This window comes from Larimichthys crocea, chromosome XIV, assembly GCF_000972845.2.
Source record: "Larimichthys crocea isolate SSNF chromosome XIV, L_crocea_2.0, whole genome shotgun sequence".
Classification (NCBI taxonomy): Eukaryota; Metazoa; Chordata; class Actinopteri; family Sciaenidae; genus Larimichthys; species Larimichthys crocea.
The window spans coordinates 1,668,934-1,693,819 of NC_040024.1; the positions used below are offsets into that span (position 1 = coordinate 1,668,934).

The 24,886-nt window shown below is 41.8% G+C and overlaps 1 protein-coding gene across 14 annotated transcripts in view; it reads right to left on the minus strand.

Moving 5' to 3' along the window:
• Positions 1-24,886, minus strand: part of nrxn2b (neurexin 2b) — a 592,065-nt gene that overhangs the window by 190,134 nt on the left and 377,045 nt on the right. The window contains exon 1 of one of the 14 annotated variants that reach the window (XM_019268035.1): positions 5,829-6,228. The exons of the other annotated variants lie outside the window; for them this stretch is intronic. Within the exon in view, the coding sequence (XP_019123580.1) occupies positions 5,829-6,162 (334 nt within the window). The 5' untranslated portion in view covers positions 6,163-6,228. Of the gene's footprint in view, positions 1-5,828; positions 6,229-24,886 lie in introns of those variants that run through there. 14 annotated transcript variants of the gene reach the window in all.

Sequence of the window (24,886 nt, forward strand, 5' to 3'; positions counted from 1 at the left end):
AGATGTTATAGAAAAAAACTGTTAAACTAACTCTGCAATGGTGGGCTCAACACTCAAAAATCTCTGAACTAACTGAAGTTGATGACACACTCACTCCGGTCTTGGCAACCTTTTGGAAGTGTGTAGCCTGGCACACTTGGCTTATATATGTCTCCTTTCACAGCAGCACAAACACTCAGGTGTAAAAAGGGGTTGGGAGGATGGGGGTGTGGGGGCAGGACAGAAAATGTCAAACCAGCAAGCTTATCTTAACTGGCCAGAACACCTGAGGCGTCCTTTCTGTTTCTCATCACGATGTGCATGTCCATGCATGTGGTTGTGTGCCTTGGACTTGGTGTGGAGGGAGAATAATGAATACTAATGGTGTTCTCTGAAAGAGAAGGGTTGTGACTTGACTCTCAAAGGAGAGTGCTCAACAGCTCTTCCCCTCAACATCGTTCCACACAGACACACACACACAGATGAACACACACTTTGCACCTGACCTCCTCCTGCAGCCTCGAGATAAAGTGGTGATTATTAAACATAGCAGCTTGCCATTAGCACAGTATCCAGTGATATAGACCATTGGTGAAAGAAAATGAGAGGGCCACACACTGGGTGGTTTTCAGCAAAGATGGTGCTTGGACTTTGGGAGTCAGTGAGCTAGTGGCCCCGCTTGTCCACAATAGGGCGGATGGATGTAGGCAGCAGCTGACCTCATCTGTATGCATGCGTGGTCAAGTCAAGCAAACAACAACACACAGAGGACTACAAACAGTGACTGTTCTTCCGAAGGAAGGGGACCAGTGGACGCAGAAATCATGGCTCCGGAAGAAGAGACAATGAGAGCCAGACAATAAGAAGAAGATCATAAGGTCTAGAGGCTGAATGCCTAATAGACTGAAGGAACTGGAGAGACAGAGTGGTATAGACACAACACTGACATTGGAATTAATTGGTATGGTAATGATAGGCTCAAGTTAAAAGGTAAAGAAATCCATGCCGGAAATGACAATGGGGAATTGAATTTATACAGGGAGGTCAAGAATGTGTGAATATACAATATCTCTCCAATTACTGTAAGGGCAGCGCAAGGTGACTTGCTATGATTACCAAAAGCCATTGAAAGAGGAGGGTTTGGTGCTCGCACCATGGAAACCCTGTAGTTAACATCAAAACACAGTGTGAGGCAAGTATAGACCCTGTGGCTGCATGTTATTGCACACTATATACATTGTAATACTACATTGCACCATCATGCTATGCTTGCATGGAGGTCATACATTAATAGCCTCCTATTTTTACATTTTCAATTTCCAGTGTTCATTTTGACGATGAAATTCTGATTTGACAAAGAACATAAATCTAACTTGCTTTAATTCAGTGAAACAATATTGTTGTCTCCTTTTCAGAAGAGCAATCTTGCTGTAAACACAGCTTTGCCAGGGAGATGCCAATTTTGCTCTTGATGGTCAGGTTGTAAGTTTATTTCCTGGCTTCCTAGGTGGCCAATTATGACAGGCAGGAAAAAAGAAGAATGATGATGATAAACCTTGGAAGCCTTTTCCCTATAATATCCACGCAAACATGTGAGTATCCGGTACATGCAAATGGACACAGGCATATAGATACACCAGACCCACTCCTGAAACCCCCAAGTGGATATATTCTGTCCACTGCCAAGGACAAACCAATCCACCCAGCAGTAAAATCTCTTGGAAGCGCTCCATCTAAAACATCAAAGACAGCCTGAATCAAAATTAGCTTTTTAATCCCTTTAGCCCTATGCAGTGGGGTGTTCAGGTATGGATTACCTTGCATGGCAAACATTTCTTTTCTCTGTCTCCAAACCAGAATGATGAAAAGTGTGCATAGGTGTGTGTATGTTGATGAGCAATCAACAAAGCCAAGCACACCAACAAAACATAGGTTGTGCCACTAGTGCAAAAGAGTGACGAGCACACACATAAACAAGCTCTGAGCAGAGCCTACTGGTTTCTATTTGGAGTGATGGAAGCTGTTCACACCTCAGTGCAATCTGCCTTGAATTGCAGTGCTAGTGTATCAATGCATGTACTGGTATTATCTTATAAAGGAACCTGGGAAGTACTTTAAATGCAACATAATGAGGTACGGACTTACAGAGGCATTTAATTCTCAGGACTTGTCAAGGTATGTCAAGAGAGTCACATTTCCCATGGATCTAAGTGAGAATCCAATGAGAGACTAGCTTAGACAGCCCAGTGAAATGCCACAGTTCAGCGGTCAAGACCCTCCAATTAGCTGTAATCAGAGCAATGGGGGTGAGGCTTTCTGCAGCATCTGAATAGACAGTAATGAACTGCTTTACATATAGAAGCCTGAAATTGGACGTTGTCTTGGGCAGGCAGAAGGGGCCTTCTAAATCAGGCAACTCTTCATCTATCACAGTGGATGCTGGTGACAATGGAGATCTTTAATCAGTGACAAACGGTGGGTCCCAGGCTGTGGCCCCGTCATTCTGTCTGAATGCTAGAGGGAGGTGTGTGTATGAAGCATAGAGCACACATCTCTTGACAACAACTCATCTAAGATGCTTCTAACTAAGAACAATTTATAAATCATATGTGGCACACATGCAACATGTAAGTGCTGTGTACGTCTGCCCCTCACTGCAACTCTTCAGGTTTTCAATGTCTGTAATGATTATATCTGCTGTGCTGCATGTGTGTATTCATAGATGGGTGGCTGTGTGCGAGCAAGTGAGTGCAGCAGGGCCCTGCAGGAGCTCATCCAGACAGATGTAGCATATTAATGACATTGTGGGAAGGGAGCAGCAGATAAGGCCTGAGCCTTGAATCTCATAGACCCGATATGCTAAAACCCAGGGGTGGGTTCAGGACCACAATGACAGCTTAATGGATGATAGGCGCCTTCTTTCCTCGAAAACAGTAAGACTTGCTTGGCGTACAGCGTGCAAGCAGGTGAATGGGTTTTAGAGGCTTTTGGAGCTGACATGAGGTCCGACCAAGGTGGTGGTTTTGAGTGTATATGAGTTATTGTGGCAAAGGCTCTACAACAGTGTTGTGACAATGACACCCATTTGAGTAACTATCTACCGTAAAGGCTCTGAAGCAAGTGGGCTCTTATCACTGAGTGGGGTATTAGTGCTGGTAATAAGCTGTGCCACTTGGATGACAATACATGGAGAGTTGGTATTTCAGACAAGGACTTGATATGCCAGGCTACAATGGAAGTATTTATGATGGCGATTGAAATTGACTCCCCACACAAGAGCAGCGTTTTAATGTGCATGTGCTGTCTTGTAGCAGATAATGAAAATGCTGGAAGTGTGCTACTAGAATCAACACAAACCAAATGAGAAACAGAAGTGTTTTCTGTGTAGGCGTACATTAGTAACTGCTACTGACAAAAAGAACAGATAATAAAGCCAACCAACCACAAAAAGAGGAAAAAAAGAACTTGCTGCTTTCTCACTGAACGTATACTTTATGCATGGCTGTCAAACTCGTGAGGAGCACGTGAGAATAAACATAGAAGAATGAAAGTGCAGGGTGACATCCTGTCCTGATCTTGAGCTGTAAGTTTGCTATGGAAATGTAGCCTTTCCTTTTCACAGGGCAAACAGACAATTCCTCCTTCAGACCAATATCTTCTGACAGCCATAAATCCAGAGAGTGCCAGAGAACATTTTTATGTTAATTATGTCAATTTAAATAGCTTAGCAACTCAAGATGTGAGAGGTGCAATCCAATTATCTAAGCTAGGCGGAAGAAAAGGCAGGGGAAAAAAATAGCAATAAGAAGAGGACAGTAGTTTGAGCTGCCATTTTAGAAGTTAAAACTGCCTATTTGCTTTCTCAAGGTTTCTCTCTTATGACCTAACATGTTTTAGGAGTTTACTTTAAAATAATGAGATGAAAAGTGTATATCAAGGTGAAATACTGTCACTGAAACATATTATACTAATAACATAAATATTCTGCATTCTTCATTACTGAAAATAGAGATCTGAATGATTTGCTTGCTCTAACACTGACCAGCTACTGTGAGACTCGAGATGGCTTTTAAGACACGGTTTAGACTGAAGAGTCTGCCATAGATGCTCCTGATGCTCCTGTGTGCCTCATGACAACGGTATGTAAATAGCTCGATTTGACTAAGTCATTAGCAATAAATATAGCAGCGTACATAAACTAAATCAGGCTGTCTTTTCCATTAGCGTTTCGAAAAAGGATTCAACATCTGACATTCATATTCATATGGAGGACATGTTGGGTGACTACATACATTTCTGGCAGGCTCCTTAATTAGATTACTTGACTAGTGCTTGTAATTAATTAATTAATCAAAACCGATATGATAATATAGATGCCTTTTTTGTTGTTTAATTGTCAGGGATGAACAATAAAAACAAAGATATCAAGAATTAAAGTTTGACCTCAGAATCAAAACACAAATCAATTCAAGGACTTTGTGAACTGTTACACCCCTAATGAATACCATAAAAAGGTTAGCTCATCACTTTGTCATTGACAAGCCACTGAGAAGATTCCTTCATATTTCCTCTATGACACAGGCTCGTCCTCATTGATGTGCTCAGTCACACTTCGACTGTGAGGACTTTTGCGCATGTAGCTCTGGGCTGGGAGGAGAATATGGATAGCCATAAATCCAATGCAGTACTGAGCACCGGGGAAGAGGTTGTGCGCTGATAATGTCTATAGAGGCTCGCCACAACCAATCGACCACAGAGGGCTGCGTGAGGCTCCTCTGCCCATCTGACATCAGATTGATTGATACAGATTATAGGTATGCTCAGGCGAGAAAAACGACAGAAAGGAAGGAGGTAGGGATACAGACAGATAGACAGACAGACAGACAGAGAGAATTAGGGCTTGTTGGAGAACACTAAGTGGATGCAAATGGAATGACATGAGTACAAACATAGTTAGGAATCAATAAATGCTATTAACATCTGCTGTCAAAGTAATGTATGTACGGGGTGTTGGAATGAGGCAAGGGAAATAAATACAGAAAAAAGGGGAGAAGAAAAATTGCAGTGGAAAAAGCTCGGGTTGGAGCACATCAAAGGATTCATCAGTGTGAAACTCTGCCTTGTCCCTGACAGCTTAGGCTAAGAACAGCGCAGCAACTGATGCACCACAGAGCACTGAGCCAAAAACATATACTGTAGAAAGTAGGACAAAATAAAGAGCGTTCAGGCAATTATCAATGGATTTTCCTGAGTACACAATGTACCATGACACACAACATGTGAGACTTAGCATCTCTAAAACCAGTTCAGGCCATTCTCTTTGAGTAGCTTCCATCGTGCATAAACAATTACTACGGCTAGTGATTACATGAATTTAAATTGGCCACAGTTCAATACATCAGTAGACCCACAATGGCTGCTGAGCTTGACAGGCAAGTAGCAGGACCCAGCTGGCTGGGGGTGTGCTGCAAAAAGCCCAGAAGGGAACAGCTTCTAGAAGCATCGTCCGCCAATTCAGGGACATGAATCAAGACACTGGCCTATGGGGAGCTAAGGCTGTGAGGTTGGTGGCCGAGGTCTGGCTCCTCACAGTCTTTAAAGAGATGACAGTGATCAATAGATGGATGAACCAATTGCTTGGGCTTATGTACTCAACTTAGAGCTCATAGCCACCATAAATCAACCCCTTGAAGAAAATTAACTCATATTGACCCTTTAAGTCCATGTGATTCCTCTAAATCAAACTTGCACATGTACGTTCATGTCACTCAGCAAAATCATTGGTCAATCATTCACCAATCACTTCCAGAACAGTTGGGGACAAGAGCAATTGAAACGGATGGTCTTACCATGGCCCCCACGTGTAAGAAAGGGCATCCGGTTGATGGCAATGGGCACAGTGCCATGCTTGTTGTGGAAGTGGTGGACGTGATGGGTGGTACTGAGGGAGGAGGAAACTCTGGCGGCCACAGCTGGGCAGGGAAACACCAGCAGTGCCAGGGAGAGCACCAGCCTGAACAGAAAGGCCGGACTGGCCCACACCACAGGTGACGCCGCCACTGGCCTGGGTACCAGTAGCAACCCTCCGTCCACCTCCACTTCCACCTCCTGCTCCATGGGGGCGGGGCCTGAAATGAACAGAAGGCCCCTCCCCCTCATACGACACAAACAGGAAGTGAGCATCTCAAATGAATCCAGGGCCCATGATCCCCTGCTTTCCAGCCCGGGGAGAAAAAAAAAAATGTAAAAGGAAATACAGATTAAAAAATTAAGCCAAAAAAAAAAAAAAAAAAAAAAAATCCTTGTTTGAAAATCCCAAAAATGATTGGAAAGAAAAATGAGTGACGAAAAATAAAAACAAAAACAAAAATAAAAATTACAAAATCCTTCCTGAAAAGAAAGACCCCAAAAATCCTCCAACAGTCTAGTGTCGATATCCAAAAGCTTCTGACTGGATCCTTGAGAACCACAACAACTCCCACTAAATCAATTAAACCCTTTGTATAAAACTTAACCTCTTTTGTTTAACAGGCAACTTCCTTAGCAGCCTAAAACAAATAAATACAGCTTAACAGCACCGATTTAGCAAACACATGACTCCATCTTAGCTCCTTGAAAAATATCTTGTGTACAGCTCTGAGTTAATCGTTCGACAGGATTTTACTTCGCCTTGGGGAGATCTTCAGAGGGTTTCTCCACCCATAATCCAAGCCCCTATCGCAAAGAAAAAGACTCCCGACATCCCTTCGGAGCTTCTTAGAGACAACTTAAATAAGGAGCAGCAGGATAGAAAAATACATAGGAGTAAAACCAGGGTGCAAAAGGAAGACGTGAAGACAGAGGAGTAGTGGCAAGGGTGTTGAGATGAAGAGGGCAGCCAAATCCTGTTTCAGGGCTTCAAATCCTTAAAGGAGATCGGAACCCGTTCAGTCTACAGCCGAGAGCGGGAAAACAAGGGATGAATAAATAGAATACAGTATTGGCAAGAAAGAGGACAAAACAGTCGGCTATTTCCAAGTGCGGCGCTGCTGAATTCCCTCTCTTCTTTTCTGACAAAATAAATCAATATGGGTCATGGAATGAAGAGCAGCTCCGAGAAAGACACCTTAACAGGATTAAACCATAGCCAAAGCTCTGAACCAGCATCAGAGTGGTTGATGTCCAGTTCAACAATCCTCCAATCCTTAGACTTGTAACCAAGCTCCTACTTATGATTTCTCTTCACCCTTTGAGGATATGATTCCGTTTTTTTCTTTTCCCCTTCAAACACTGCTTTCCTGTGTGGGAGGCAGATAAGAAGCAGTCGCTGGTCCTCTCGGTGGGGCTCCGACACAGGGTGCTGCTTGTGGCTTGCTGAGAGAGTCTGACGATGCTGCTGCCGCTACTGCCGCTACTGCCTCTGCTGTGAAATTCATGCTAATTGAATCAGAAGCTGCAGCAACGAGCGCATCCTTCCTGCCCGCACAGTTCTCCCTTCTCCTTTTTTCTCCGATCAAGTCAGCCAACCGCCCCAACAGCGCACACGCACACACAGCTCTGTGCTGGGCAGGGCAAACCAAGAGTCAGTGGCAGAAATAGAGCCGGAAAGGGAAAGGTGGACACACTCGGATCCGTACAATGCACAGACGGTGACTATGATACATAGGGCAGAGCAGAGACCGAGAGAAAGAGAAAGAGAAAGAGAGGGTGTTTGCGTGTCTGGTTGGAGCAGAAGGGAGAGAGTGAGAGAGACAGAGACAGAGAGAGAGAGAGAGAGAGAGAGAGAGAGAGAGAGAGAGAGAGAGAGAGTATAGAGAACTGAAGGAGGAGACCACGCACGCAGGAATGATGGGAGGCATGTTGGGTTTGTTATTTGCGCGCAGTTTTTTTCTTCTTCTTTAAAAAAAAAAATAATAATAATAATACATCAGTGCCAGCAAGCACATTCTCTGGAGTATGTAAAGCACTGACATATTTATGTGTAGGGGTGTGTGTGTGTGTGTGTGTGTCCATCTACAAGTCACACAGGACACTGTTAGAACTCCAAACAAAATATGCAGATGATGAAGAACCCAATCATATGCGCATTCGTGAGGGTGACACTGAGCATAAGACATCAATTGAATAATTTACTGACAAATTTAATAAGGAATATTTCCCCTTTATCATCTGTATATACATATTTCGTTTCATGCATCCACTTTTCTTTCTTATCATCTATAATCCACTCCTTTTATCTTATGACCCCTCTGCTCTTTGCACTAAATACACTTTACACACAATACACACAAGTGTGGACCTCGGTTCCAACCCTTTGTATGTCATTTATTTTCTCCTTCTCCTTGCACACAATGTACTCTTTCTCAGCGATTCTTTTTTTTTTTTTTTAGGGTGGGGTACATAGTGTGGGCAAAGCATAAAAAGAAAGAGTGACAGGTGGGGACACCAAGAAAGCATGAACGTAAGAGGAGTGGGAGGAACAAGAGATGCAAAATAATGAGGAGAAAGATGCCAGCAGTGCAGAAAGTAATGTACACATTGGATTGCAAGAGGAAAGAAAGTAATGGAGAGAGAGATAGAGAGACAGAGGGAAAGTGCTATAAGGAGAGAAATGGAGGTAGATTGTGTATCAGATAAATCATGGCCGATAGAGATCTCAGCTGGGACAGGAGCTCAGTGCTAGAGACAAGAAGCAAGAAAAATGGCCAAAACCCGAAAAGCCAGTGCAGGTATTCTGCACTGATGGAGAGAAAACAGTCCGGACTATTACTCATTTACTCACACACTCATACACACACAAGCACCTCTGCCAGGTGGGAAGATCCCATGGGAGACAAGAGATGCTGTGCTTGCTGCTGTCAGTGTGAGGGAGATGTGACACCCAGGGTGACCGGGACAAGTGTCCTGATCTTGCACCAAGACTGAACTGCTGAACTTAAAAGGAAGGATTACAGAATCTCAAAAAAGAGAGAGCACCCCACAGTTCATCCAAATGTGTGCAAAACCAAAAGCTAGTGCTCATTCTCTAAGTTTTAGTTTCCTTCTTCTGTTTTGGAACTAAGGTGTTGCAGATGGAACAGAACTAAACATTTATGGTACTGAAAGAGTACTGAAATCTATCAGTAGAGTATTTACTCTAAATCCAAATTATTCAACTTTAACTTGTTATTATACAACATATTATAAACCTTTGTTTATTATAAACCTTAGTCTAAGCATATTTAAAGTACATGTAAAAGTACATGTGCTGTTATATTATCAGACTGACACAATACATGTTTCCTTTAGGGAACAGTATGTGGACTGGGAACTCATTATGATGAAAAACACAGAGGACTGCCAACACCTGCTACTCCACTCCCCTCCGGCAAAGGAAAAACAAGGAATACAGAGCACACAAATACACACAGGTGACCAATCAGCACAGACGCACATGCACCAATACTAATTGCAGTGCACACCGCGACTGCCATGTCAGTGCTACTGATATGATGCAACACCAAGAGGTCCCAGAGCTGGATAGCATTGCACTTCAGACACGGAATATTCCTCCAATCAAACTACAAACTCCAAGATCCCTCAGGAGAAGTGAGGTCATAGATGGAGGAGGTGGGATTAGTTTACTGACAGACGTGGGATCAAAGACTCTCGTCTACAGTCTAATCCAGAGGAAACCTTCCTGCCGTTACACACCTAATTAATTAGACCTCAAACACCATCCAGTGTTAAGAAGCAAAGATGACAGGAATACAAAATGAGGTGATTTTTTTTTTAGAGTCATGGTGGCTCTATGTTACGTTACGTTAATGTATAGATCTATTTCAAAGGTGGCAGCAGCAATACGCATGACACCCAAAGAGGAAGTAAAAGAAAGTCTTGGATTTTTCCGCTGGGTGAGGTCAGGAAACTAGGACAAGCTGAATCTCTTTGCTCGCGCAGCGGGGGAAGGCAAAACACAAAAAGCAAGTCATCAATTTTTAACTCCCATCTCCTGTTTGTGCTATTCAGTAGCTTTCTCCCGTACTGAGCCCCCGATGTTAGCCGCTTATGTAAGTGCACTGTTGGGGAAACTTCCTCCAGACTGAACCCCAATGCTGGACGCTTATATAAGTGCACTGCTGGATGCCGCAAACAGGGAAATAACCCTGTTTGTATGGAATCCAAATTGAGAGCCATTTAAAAGAGTAGTTTGGCATTAGCGTTCCTCATTGTAAACTGCCATCCACCAGGGAGGCTATTCAACATTACTTCAAAGCCTTTTGTGGAACCACAAACATGGCACATTAATTAACAGTCTTGATTTTTGAAAGGATGACTTTCTTAAAAGAAAGAATTCCATTCACAGTAGAAACCTACAGTTGGATAAATGTTTGAATCCAAATTGATTGAACCCTAACCCTCTCCATTCAAGTAAGGCAGTAAAAAAAGTAACTATGTTATTGCTGATAACTTTCTAGTTTTCTGAATGTGTACTTTTAAAAAAAATAACAGATGAACATAGATGGCTCATTCCTAAACATCCCCATACTTAAAGGACAAAAAAGGTTGTTTGTAACTGCCTTCCAATACAACCCATTTAAGCATTTTCTGATGTGTTGCTATCGTTAGGATGACATTGTTAGTGCCTTCCAAAATAGCCCATAGAAACTTTACAAAGATGATTAATATGTGCAATTTCTAAGGTTAGAGAAAGATCACAGTTACGGTCATGGTTAAAATAAACCAGCAGTAGATAGCTTGCAAACTGTGGTCCCTGGTAGGACAAGTAGGACACCTTGTACACAGAACCACACACTGCAGCCTTGTTTCTAAGGAAGTCTGTGGTTTATTGCTGACACCATGTTACTTTGCTTAGAAAAGAAAACAAGACTAGGAGGTTTCTTGTCAAAGGAAATGTAAAAAATAGATATTTTTCCCAAGTATTTGAGACACAATTTGAGTCACTGTACATTCCCCAAATGAAACCTTCATGTTTATGTACTCTTAAGTAATAATAGCACACTGGCCATTGTACTGTATAGGGCCAGCTGCCTGATTGTAGATTGTAATGTGATTCATTGTTTATTTACATACTTTAATATGCTGCTCTCGTAGAGGTTTGGTAATTAAAATCTATTGGTTTTCCAGCAACCCAGCATCAATTATCCTGCTGGTAATCAGATGCATACATTTACCCAACAATGCCTTCAAAGAAAGCAGCAAAACAGAGCAGAATGAATGAAAGCAAAATATTAAGCCATCTATGCTGAGCTGAAGGATGCATTAGAGGACAGAGTGATGGACAAAGGAACCCACTAATAGCATTGTGGCTTCACCAGCTTTCAAAACTAAGAATATGTAGTTAAATAATGTGTTTTTATGGTGTATAAAAAAAACAGGGTTACAGAAAGTGAAAGGGCTAATAAAAAAATAGGTTTAATCCAATGGCTTCTATGCAGGAAAAATTGGGAATTCAAAAAAAAGGCTTAGATGGAAATGAATAGATCAGCATGAAAGACAGGGGAAAAAAATAGGAATAGGAAGAGTGTGTTTGGTAATTAGGGGGGAGGGATTAAAGGAACGCATACGTGTTGTGGGCACGTGAAGCCTCAACCAAGGAGAGAGGATAGATAACTAGTAGGGGAGGGGGGTGTCTCCTGTTTCGCTTGGATGAAGGAGCAGGTTGCACACATCTTAATCATATGAAATGATATATCCTCAAGGGGAGAGAGAGGGAGACAGCAAGTAGATCAGAAAAAATATATAAATCACTTAGACCCCCCCCCCCCCCCCATCACCATAAAAGCCATCTTCCCTGAGATTCCATTAACGAATGACATTGTCTGCAAATCTTATGTTAGCTCTCCCTGTCCTAGTTAATTGGGTGTTTGGTAATTACAAAGATCTGATATCTATCAGCAGGTTGGGATGTTGAATATTTAAACAGCACAGGTATGGCTTGCCCCTCAGGGTGCTGTAACAGTGTCTTATCGGCTGAATCAGCTTTTTTTTCACCCACAGTCAAAATAATTTATTGTCTTGACAACACAGGAACAGATGAAGCTGGGTTCACCCTGGGGTAGGGGCCACGGTCGATGCCCCCAAACAAGCTCCTTGGTCACTTTTTAATCTTGAACAGAGCCCTGGTGGTGTCAGGGGTACTTTTTTTAAATTTTGTGTAGTTTGTCAGTAATTCATTCTCTCAAATTACTTAGTTAGCCAGGCATTAGTCATTTGTGCTTTTGCAATAGTGTGAAATAGCAACTGCAGGAACTAAAGTTACAGGTTGCCATGGCTACTCTGGTCATTATGGACCGTTGGCAACAGGCTATATGCTGTGGTTTGACAGTGATATGTTCATATTAAATTACTGCATTCTTTACATGTACATCTTTGCATCATAACGCTCTGAAAAGCAAAAGCAAATTACTAATCTATGCCAAGAGTTGAAAACAAATTTACCCATGACACCTGTAAAGCTCCATAGATCTCTTATCCACAAAGTAAAGAAGATATTCTCTTTTCCCACCTCAATTTCAGTGTTGCCGAAAAGGCAAAATAAGAGCTCTGCTGGTAGGCTGGCAAGCTTTTCACATCTCTCTCTCTCACCTCTACTTATCGTCTCTTCATTGCTTCCTTCCTCCCCCTCCATCCATCCATCCATCCATCCATCCATCCATCCATCCATCCATCCATCCATCCATCCATCCATCCATCTCTGCAGCCTAGCGCTGTGTGGTGAGTCAGCTGTCACTGTCTGTCCCTCCAGCTGTGGACCCAGCTGCCTGGGCCAGATGGGCTCATCTCCACCTCATCCTCCCTCATCCATGATGTCTATGAGGGGGCCCCCCGAAACCTAAAGCCACGGACAACTGGCCCTGAAGCGGGTTACTCTCACTGAGCTGAGAAGGATGTTTCTAGTACATTCTAACAGACAAATGAGGTGTCAGTGCAACTCACACTATGACTATGACAGAACTCAGATGTAATGGCTGTTTATTGTTATTGGGAGTACCCTTTTTTTTTTTTTTTAAAGCGATTACTCTTTGCTTTGCAACTTACTTCAGAAGGTGATTTACAGGTTTACTTGGACCTGAAAACGATTCCTTTCTACGTGCCATTGTGAAGGTAATAATCAGGGTACATGCTCAAAGGTTGGTGGGGAGGGAGAGTGCCTGCTAAAGCTATCCCAGAATAATACTGGCTCACAGTAATCTCCTGCACACAGGGAGAAATTTTGACAAGGATTTAAGGATTTTAAATACAATTTCTATACGCAATGAAGGCCCAACAATAGCACTGGGGAGAGAGGGGGACAGAGCATGGTGCAAGAGGGAAAGTTAGAGAGGAGAGGGGAGGGGAGTGAGGGAGAGTGCATGAGCAAGAGAAAGAAAGAGTCATCATCTTTCTGGGGAGCCAGATTGCAGAGCTCTAGGGTATGAGACGCCCCAGTGTTTAAAATGCCTGCTGAATCACATCTAATTTATCCAAAGCCTACGTGAAGAGGAACAGCAGTTAATGTGAGTGTATGTGTGGGAAAGACGGTGAAAAAAGAGAGATCAACAGAAAGACAGACAGACAGAGCACACTGTACAACAGCTTATTTAAGACATAAGCTGTTTTGGATGCTCTGTTGGGGTCTATGTTCGATAAATGGAAGTGCCTATCGATTTAAACTGCAGATAGGGAGCGCCAAGTCCTCGCCGTTATCACTGAGATTAACACAACAACAATGAGAAATCTGCAGGGAACAGATTGGGGGAAGAATTCTCTTGGCCTTATCCTGCACATAAGAGATACATGGTTTGAGCTGAAATTTTGTCTATGGCTGAAAGGAGCCCACATGGTTTGCAAACACAGTCATAAATGCCGATGTGCAAGTACGACAACACAGACAAAGCCACCAGGCGTGTTGGGCTGTTATCTAAATATTTGCAGAGGCACTAATGCATTTATGTGTGTAAAAACAGCAACAAAAGTGTTTTCACACATGGCGCTCAGGTGGCTGCTCAGTGAGCATGGCATTATGATATGTTCTACATGGAGCTGCTCAGTTAATAAACTAAAATAGGGAAGGTGTGCCATGCATCCCCTGCACAGCATTTTATGGTAATGAGAGGAAATGTATGACAAAAGCCCAGAACCAGTCTAAAAGTCAGAACTGAATTCAGCTAGATCGGACTGCTACAGCCAAACCAAGCCAGACCAGAAACCGACCCAAGATCTGAGACTACACTTTAATTTAATACATTTCTGACCATTAGTTCCCCGGGCTAATGCTGTCTCTCTGTTTTCCCACTGGGTACTGCGTATTCACCCACAACACTACACAAAATAATGATGACTAGCACAGTCTGCACCAACCCCAAACTCAATATTGTGGTAGGATAGTGCTGTTACAAAGTGATTGACATTTTTTTTGTTGCTGTTGTTTTTTTTTTCAAATAATTTTTAGCTCATGCGTTGCCAGTTTTTAAAATGCATGACCGTCTTTTTGGGTATTTCGATCTATCATGCACAAACAAATCTACTAAGTTTTCAGATGCTATGCTCATTGGATAAAAAGGCTGGATTTAAAGTTGCGAATCAAACTTGTAGTTACGACTGCATAACCTTTGAGCAGCACAAGATATGAAACACAATTAGGCACTGCTGAAATCAAACTGCTGTCCTAATTAGGCAAATTTACCTAGGCGTGACTTGAATCTCAGGTCTTCATCTTTACTCATCTGGGATCAGTTATGCTACTTTTTTATCTCAGTTCTTTGTGAATACACCTAATGTGGTGTGAAGTCATATTGCAGTGCCTGTTGGAGGCAGTATATGGACATATTTTGTATATATTTGGCATATTAAGTTCTTTGGCTAACTTTGCACTTTGTTGGCCCTGATAACAGTGGAAGATACCATTTATATATAGTGCCAAATTCACAACTTCAGTAAAGAGATTCCATATGGAAAGCTAAATTTCCACTGTAGGCATCCATTTCTCCAGGAGAAAATAAGGCAATGGGCAGAGAGTAAACCAAGGGATAAAGCCAGACAGTATTTGTAGATTCCTGTCTGCAAAGGCATCAGGTTGCACTTTCACCACTATAACTATAACCCAATCTTCTCCTGATATCCATACCTGTCATTTTAATCCTTTTTCACCCACCACCAGCTCCCAGCTTAGACTTTTTTCTCCAAAAAAACTCTTGTCTTTATCGTTCTCCCTTTGGGAGGCAGTTGGGGTCATAATCCCCTTTTCTGATGTCTGCTCCTTCTTGTGTCATCTCTTACCTAAAAAGGGAGAAACCCTTGAAATAAACACTTTCCACAGATTTTCCCTTCAGCGGAAAATATTTCCTCCCAGTCCTCTGTATACAGTTTCACTTATCACTGGCAAAGTACAACTTTTCAAAAAACAGAAGCAGAAAATATCCTTTTAGGGTATGTTTTGGCTGAATTTGTGCCTACATTGTGACCGATTGTGTATGTGTTGTGAGACGTGCGTGTGTGAGTGTGTGCTCTGTGTTGTGAGGGCAGCAAAAGCGCAGAGCCTCTGCTGCAGTGTAGCTGACTGGAATCAGGATTTCAGAGTTAATGGACAGGGTGACTGCTGCCTCCTCGATGTGTCAGCCTTCGTTACACGCTCTGCACACAGAAGCCACCACCGCTGCTGTCTGCAACAGGGCAACGCTGCAGCTGAATGTGTTTAAGAAAACCAAGATATGAAGGTAAACTGTTTGGTGTGCCACATCTTGAGTATCATTATGTCTGATGACTTTGTTACATTGCTTTCAATTATCATTCAGGTTAATTGTTGCCTCCTCGACATTCCCATTCTCAACTGATCAATAATGCTGCCTATGTTTGAATGTGACATATGCTTTCATGTTTGTGTGTGTGTGTCTGTGAGTGTTTTCACATGTAGCATGGCTGCCACGGCCGTTTACTGCACACCGCAGCATTTCTTTGTAGTGCTTTTTATATCAAAGCCCTGAGTAATCTGTGGTGGCCAGCCTGCTTAATCGTTGATGCTGTCTGACAGCAAAAACCTTGGACTCAGTCACCCGAGTCGGACCCCTACAAAGGCTCGCTTCCACCATCACAAACCCACCCACAATGGATTTTTCACACCTATTACGGGTCAGGAGCTGGGAATACGGGAGGCAACAAAAAAAGATCATTTATGGATCTATACTGTATGGCAAACCTGGCAACCTGATAGCTTCTTTATATCACAAATCCTGGCACTTAACAAATCAATCTTCACAGTGGATTTTCTCCAGCAGAGCAATAAGATGTAAAAATAACAAGTGGGATGCCCTCATGTGGTTGGAGATGACTGTGGTTTGTTTTCGCTGAACTTGGACATGAATAGAAGCTTTGATCTTGAAAGCTACATCATGTAGGATATACTGTACAGTTCACAAAGAGGCTCATACCTCGGGGTGATTTTATATTTTACAATACCTCCACTGTGTGAGAGAGAGGAGGAGTGAGAGAATGGTGGAGAAGAGGCAAAATAGTGACACATAAAGACAGAGGTCCTGGAAAGTCCTCAATATTTCTATACCTTTCCCCCTCATCATTCCATTCTTCCTCCTTTGACAGCTTGCTAGTGCTTCAGCTCAGCAGAGGACATTAAGCATCCAGGTGCAGGCCTCCTATCGACTGGCTACATGAGGGCTCATTAGGGATGAGGCTGATGGAGACATCAAGTTCCAGAGCTTATCTGTTGACTTGCAGCAGTGCAAGGTTGAAGGGTTAACATGTTCAGGTTATCAATAGGCAGATGGAGATGCCTCCTTGAATATGCGAACATGACTTCCATCATGGTATTGACTGCTGCTGCCAATCAGGATGGCAAAAAGTGCTGTGCAGCACATTTTAGTGGCCAGGAAAGGAATGAGTTTTTAATTAGAGGAGAGTCACCAAAATGATTATCAAACAATAACAAGGTAAACTGAAGGGTAAATACATTTATGGGTAATCTTTTAAATGAAAATCTTTTGTTAAATCTATTTTTCTCTAGTAATTCATTTATGCTGTTTTACCTAGCTCATCCTCATGCACAATATCAACACAAGCAAAGAGCCGAAGCACGAGGTGACATCGGCAACATAATAATTAGTCATAAAGCTGTCGTCCCCTTCTCCCGCAGACTTAATGACCTCGAGTGGCTGTATCAGTGCTTATTAAATTAAGTCATTCCAAGGCACTAGAAATAAAGAGAGCACCCGTGTGAAAAACACAAATAAATGTAGCTTAAAAAACACGGCACAGTCATACTGCAACTGTACAATACTTATGCTGTGACAAGTCTATGATTATGCTCTTAGAGTTAATGGTTTGCCATGCAAATACCAGTCGTGGTATGTCTTTGCCTTTTATTGCCATGGTACTGTGCTAAAGTCCACGCCTTACTTATTTGAAAGAAAACTGAAAGTAAAATAAACGGGATGCAAGGTGCAGTGCCAGGTTACACATTTTTAGCATTTGTAGCACATCATCACACATACGGATGCTTAAAGCAACACTAGCTCTCGAGTTCTTTGTGGTGAATTTAGTATTAATATTTCCCAGGCTGGGAAACTTAACACCATGGGGTTAGATCCCAGACTGATTTCACTGGAATACAGTAAAATGTCCTTTTAGTTTAAAATGGTGTGGAAAGTATTATCAACCTCGGAGAGCAAGAGTAAAGACGAGGAAATAAATCTTGACAGGCACTTCAATAGCGAACAGGAAATTGAGCAGACTGACATTGAGTCTGTTGGGTAGAGGTGTCAGGTGGGGGGGAATTACACGGCAGGAACCATCCAACAAAGGGGCCAATCACTGACTAATCAAGCCCACAAGCATTAGACACATCCACAGATCACAGACCCAGCCAACAGACATATTTCTAATGCCATACATCATGCTGAACAGCAGATGTGCAGGTCTGCACCGCCAGATTCTGAAGAACCACATGCTGTGCAAAGTGGCTGAATATAAAAGTGGGAATTTTTTTAATCTAGTTCCCATGAGGGCAGAATTTCCATTCAGGCTGTGTTCTTCTAGCTAAACGCTTAAAAATCCCATCCCTCTGTAAACCTCCAACCTTCATATCTCTTTACATGCTCTATGCATGACACAGTATTACTTATTCATATGGGCACAGGGAAAGTAAACAAATCACATGTATGTGCTCAATAATTTAAACAGAGAAAGAGGGCTGTGTGGGCATTTTCTACTGTAGGTGTAATCCATATTTAAAGATCAAGTTCTTTGAAGACACGGATCTACCCTCGGAGGTCAGCTGTTGTGTGGTGATTACAACAGTGGTTTTGTATGAAATAAGAAACTGCTGACACCACTGCAAACTCCAATACCTACCACGACAATAGTAATTAGAACCAATTAGATAAAGGCTAGTTAGCAGACGATAAAATCCAAAACATCTCAGGTTTTAACACATAAAAAGGGTAGGTGAATACTTTCACATTTTAACTGTATTGCTATATATATTCTTTATAGTAGATGATTCGACAAGCTACGTTACATACAAGCTAACATTTTACACAATTACACCATTTCATTTTCACACTTCATTGTTGTCATAAAAGATAATACATCTTTGCCCTGTGTGATGTAAACATACTGGCTTTCTAATTTGAATGACATTATAAAATAGGTTATTTAGTGCAAAGGTGGGAAAGGGAAGCTGTAATGAGATTGTTGCCTGTTTTAGTTGTGATGATAGATGGGGACAGTTGACTTCCAGGCCCCTCTCTCACCACCAGGCTCTATAGCTGGTAGCCATAATACCCTGCTGTGCTTATCAAATGCCAAGATGACACATTTAATTAAAGACTCTTACACTCTTTATTCAGCTCTGCCCTGTGTCTGGTCCCGTTTATGCACTGCAGGGGTTTACAGGAATCACTCTGCGACAGGGTCTGATAAAGTCATTAGGCCTCCATACTAATAATAGGAAATGGGCAGGGATGTCCTTTTGTTGGCCAATAGATAGGCCCCACTGCTAGTAACACGAGAGGATGAATGCTTATGGAAATGAGAGGGGATATGTAATGGAGGATCACTAATCTAGGATGATTGGAACTACGGAGGAAACGGTGATATAAAAAAAGCACATAGGATTAATGGCACAAAAAACGACTCAGTTGAAATTTAATCAGAGAGGAAATGGATCTCTGGGATTGGCTTGTGAGGGAGCTCCAACTATAGATTACATAAATGAATCTGTGAATGACAATCTATCTTTTCTCATGTTATTTTTGTTGTTGTCCAAACATGGAGTTCAGCCTCTCCAGCTGATGAGGTGTGATTTGATTGCCTGGTTCATTGTTCTAGGATCTTTCCACCTCAGAGGACAGGCAAACCTTGCATTTAAAATAACTTTGTTGAAATAAACTACTGAATTTGGGATGAAGAGCTTTGGTGCATGCATGGTTGAAACAATGTGCACTAAAAGTTCCAGCCATCAACACAAGCCTGCATTTCTTTTTCTCTCCGTTTCCCTCATTGTGGTTCATTCGTTTGGCTCTCTCGTCGTTCTATTTTCACTCCCTTGGCCATGATTACAGTGCGTAAATTTAAATAATTCAATTTGAAATGCCCAGCTACATAATCATATTCTTCCTCCTCTTTTTCAGTGATGCTTAAACTCCCGGGGGGAAATTTTCTCCTCTGTCTCCTTCAGTTAAAAAAAAGGCTGGTTTGTTAAAGGCACCCGACTTTGATTTGATGGCGATTATCCTCTTGTCTTTCTCCTTGCTTGCATTAGCCAATGCAAACTCAATACTGGCTACTCCTCCCCCAGCTCTTCTATCAAGGGCTATTAATTACTCCATCCCACTTGTCACCATTTGTGGGTTAAGTGACCATACTCGTTTCTAATGAAAACCCCTTCTACTGAGCTATAATAGAACTTATATTTCTGTTTCATACTCTGCTATATGTTACATTGCCACTTCTCCCAATGAGACAATTTGCTTATGATGCACTGTTTTTGCCTACCATGTAGTTTTATATTTTAATTCAAGACTACAGAGAAAAAGAAAAAGAACTCATTAGGCTTACAATTGGCCATTCCTTTATAAATTCATATCTGTCACATCAAACTGTGGAAGCTATAGTGTTTGAAAATTAATTAAGGCTGTGGAATGTCTGCTACACATACTTAAATAATCCATAACCATAAATACCTTAACCAGCTAAACTAAAGTAAAGTTTTAATTTTATAATGCAAGGTCTATGGATTCAACTATAAATACATAAAGCAACACTAGCTCTTAAGTTTTGTGGCAGATTTTGAATTAACATTTCCCCAGGCTGAGCAGGGTAATGTCATGGGATCCCCTAGACTGATTTCGCTAAAATACGAATTAAGGTGTTCTTTTAATTTAAAACGGTGTGGACAGTGTCATCAACCTCGGAGAGAAAGAGTAGAAGTGATGGAATAAATCTTGACAGGCACTTCAATGGGGAACAGGAAATTGAGTAGGTTGACATTGAATCTGTTGGGTTGGGGAATTACACGGATGGAACCATCCAATAAAAGGGTCAATCATTGAATAATTGAGCCTAAAAGCATGCCTCTCATACCCAGCTAACAGACAAATTTCTCCTAAGTAATCTAAGTAGACCACAGACATTGTTTCACAGTATCCATATCATTTCTAAACTACATTTTAAGCAAAAAGATTAAGACCAATTGTATTATGCACCTAGTCCATGGGTCGGCAACCCGCGGCTCCAGAGCCGCATGCGGCTCTTTGATCCCTCTGATCTGGCTCCCTGTGACTTTTGAAAATAATTGATGACTATTAAATTAAAATGTATTGTAGCATCCAGCCGGACGCGTGAGGAATAATGAGGCGTTATTTGGCCAACCTGCTTTTATTGCCAAACAGTTTCGTTACAGAACTGGGTTATTGTCGGCCATAACCACGCCAAACGACATAACAGGTCCCACACATCAGCCTCACTCGCGCCGTACTCCATCCACTCTCGCTCACACACGCGCGCTCCCCCTCTCACCTGCTCCCCAGCCCCCTTGCTCTCATTCAGGTGCATTCACGCACCATGGGAAACCACAGAACTCAACATCGTAACACTGTAACATTACTGCAGGGTCGCTACAGTATCTTGTTCGACTTTTCTTGTATTTGTTAGTTTTTGAAAATGTAATTCTAAATATGAAGATTATGGTGATATTGTTACATTTAATAAACCATATTAAAAATACATTTTTGGCTATGCGCGCACATTCTTGAACTTACAGAACCGTTCGAACCTAGACAGTAGCTACGTTCCAACCAGACCGCAGGTAGCTAGAGCTAACTATGAAGAATTAGAAAACAAAAGTGTCTGACCCCCGCAGCGACCGATTTCTTAACCCCAGGTAGGCCAACTATGGAGAATTCTAAGAAAAGAAAAGTGTCTGAAGAAAACAGAAGTTTCAATGCTACGTGCAGTCCTTCATTAAATGTAATAATTAAAAAAACGTTGCATGCTGTGTCATTTTAAATGTCAAAAGTGTTTTGCGGCTCCCGGTGCTTTCTTTACGGTGAGAAACTGGTCCAAATGGCTCTTTGAGTGGTAAAGGTTGCCGACCCCTGACCTAGTCCAATGTAAACATTACAATTCCAATTTAGCCAATGAAGCCAGTACTGTACTTAGGCCTACTGTAACTGTGCACACAGACAATACAATGGATGAGTATGACCAAAATGACATCTCCAATATCATTTTAACATATAATTAATAGTTTGTGTCAGTTGAGTTCAACACATTTCATCATCTGAACACTGTTGCTTGCAATGTCCTCTCTCTCAATGTCATTGTCACCATAAAGTATAAACATGATAGTAAAAATGCTTATTTGCTAATAAGCTCAATTCAACCCAATACAAATTAACAAGACTTTTCTTTCAAGGGATTTTACATCCATATTTAGAATTTATGTGTGGCGTGGTGGCAGGTAAACAACAAATTCACTATTTCCACCCTCTAATTTTGTGCCACCAGTGAATTGTTTCCTGTAAAGTACCACATGAATCCTGACATTAACCTGATTACGAAGCATACTACTGAGAGTACTGGGAAAATAGGGTTGCTATGCTGCACATATGCAGACACACACATACACACACACACACACACACAGTATGTTCATGAAAACCAAACCAGAAAAGGCTTTGAGGACACCAGAGGTTAATATTCACCATCATTCCAATTACAGTTCAAACAGGATCTCAAAAATATATTTCCTAGAAGGGAGAGTCAGCAGCTGTCTGTAGATTGCTCTGCTTACCCACACATTATGCACTCACAGACCTTGTTAGCATGCAAGGCAAACAATGCTGTGTGTACATGGGAAACTTCACTTAACCTAGTGCAAGGACACCGTGTGCAAAGTCATAGCAACAGCGATGTACTGCTTAAGCATTTCTCATGCCCATGCCTGGGGCATTAAGATTCACTGTAGCCTCACAGGACAGTCAGTCAAAAAATGGAGACCATAAGCTGTCTTGTGTGGGATTTATTTCTTCCTTCAGGATCTGGCCATTCATATCACATTACTCTTAAATTACATGTGGTCTCCATAGATTGTGGACTCAAAACTAGTGACAGGGATGACAGCAAGATGCATGTGAGTAAACAGACAGAGAGGGAGAGAGCGAGAAAGATGGAAAATATGGCAGTCAGATTGTATGCTGGCATCGTGTTTTGTGTTGGCATGGCATCAACAGCCTGATGGCCAATTAGCAATAAGTAGTGGGCAGGTGGAGGCCTATGAGTCTGCAATTTCACACACACTTCCTTCTCTTTTTTGCTCCATCCTTTGTTCCTTTTCCCTCAAGCTTGTCCTTCTCTTACTCAAGTGACCACCCACTCTTTTGCACGTCTCTCTGAGGGCCCAGCCCCTCTGTAGGGGCCTACAAAAGCCAGATGGCATTCACAGTTGTGTCAGCGTCTGTTTTTGTATGTTCGTGTGTGCTTGCTCCTTCCCAGACAACCAGCCACCGGCCCACCAGAGCTGTGGGGCTTCACTTGAGCTATTGGCACTGATTAAGACATGTTGGAACGTGCCAGGGATTTCACGCGAACGCTCCACACACACGCCGTGCTCTCACCATGACTCGTCTTCTAAAGTTTTTACACTAGCCTGCAGTGATATTCAGTAGCTTCTGTTGAGGAGAATGAGGTCACATGGGACATTTTTTCTCCATTTTTTTATTTTTATTTTATTTAAAAAAATATATATAATTGTTTAACTTAACCCTAACACAACATTCTCTTTATAAAGTATAACACACTGCATTGTTAAAAATACAGGACAACACTTTCAGTTCCTTTCCAGTCATACCGTCTGGCCCTGGAGACAAAAGCCTCAGGAACTGTCAAGGAGCTGTAAACAATGCGTATCACTGACGCAAAACATGTTTTTTCTGCGGTCATTCACTCATGTGCCCTCAAGTGGCCTTCATGATTAGACTGTTTTCTGATATAATCTGTGATATTAGAACATAAAAGCCTTTCCCTTTCTTCATGACTTTCTGGCACCCTGCAGCAAAAAGCAGCCATTGCGTTCTCCGTTCATTAGGACTATAAGAGGCTCATTTTAATTTTGTTTAATTTGATTTCAGTATCAGGTGCTGTAATCTGGAAATGACTTGAGGCCTAAGCAGTTCCTGTGTTGAATACATGATCAGTCAGAGTGAAAAAAAAAAATGTATTTATTCCCTTCATGGTGGGCAAGCCTCAGCAACATCACACAGTTGTAGCTCTCCAGTTTCTCCAGAACAGACGTCATGTGGCAAGAAGGGCAGTTTGGCAAACAAATATTTGATAGATGCACTTATGTCAGCTTGGAATGTGAATGATGACTGATAATGTCAGTTTGGTGGTACAACACACATAGTTTTGCCTGTCGGACACAAGCACTACATAGAACTAAAATAAGTTACAATAAAGTGATCATTTACTGTTCAGTATGCATCAATAAACTTTTTTGTCTTTGTGGCCATTAAAAAAAAAAAAAGCGTAACACATTGTTAATGGTTTGGATTAGAAATGAACAAAACTGCTAAACATTTGAAATAATACTGTCTATAACAGCTTACCCTGTCCTTGACTGGAATATTTTTTTTTACTTTGAGATATTTTTAAATGACCCTGTCCAACTGTGGGTTCATTAAAGTGTCAAACTCTTTGATACCACTACAGCCATGAAGCTGGCAGCAATAACATGGACACTTTTTTCTCCCTTTGACAGACAGCGACCGAGGCACTGAGCCAGATGTACTGCTGAAACTGCATTAGCACTTTAACACATTAGCCAACCGTGCTTCACTGCCACATAGTTTTTTTTACATGTACAGATAATTAATTTGGAGATTTAAATGTCAGATTACATGTGTGACCGGTGAACGCTGACTTAGCCGGACATGGCGAGTCTTTTAGAAGCATTAATGGAATTTAAAATTTTGTTTTGGGCCGCTTTGCTGAGTCCCTTTCAAGATTAAAGAAAATAAAACCATTTGAGACTTTTCCTTTTCCATTGTATTAGACCATGTACGTGCTGTTTTACTTGCTACCTCTGTTTTTTTCCACTGGCTCTGTGACCATTAGAGAGACTCCCCCATCGGTCTAAAGACAATTCCTCTCCGCTGTTCCTTTATCCGAAGGCTGCCACACACTCCATCTTGTTTTACAGGAAATGGGCATCATCATAGTATGACACTATTCAGAATTTTCCAGCCCATTTCCTCACCTTGCCACTCTCATCTTTCAGTGCTTGTAGACAATGTTCTCTCCACCTGTCTTTCTCTGCGTGATATATCACTGCAGGTAATCTATTGCGCGTCAAAGACATAGAAACTGAAGCTGCAGATTTTCAGCACTATGTGTGGTAGACTAATCTGGAACCACATCCAAATATATTAACTGT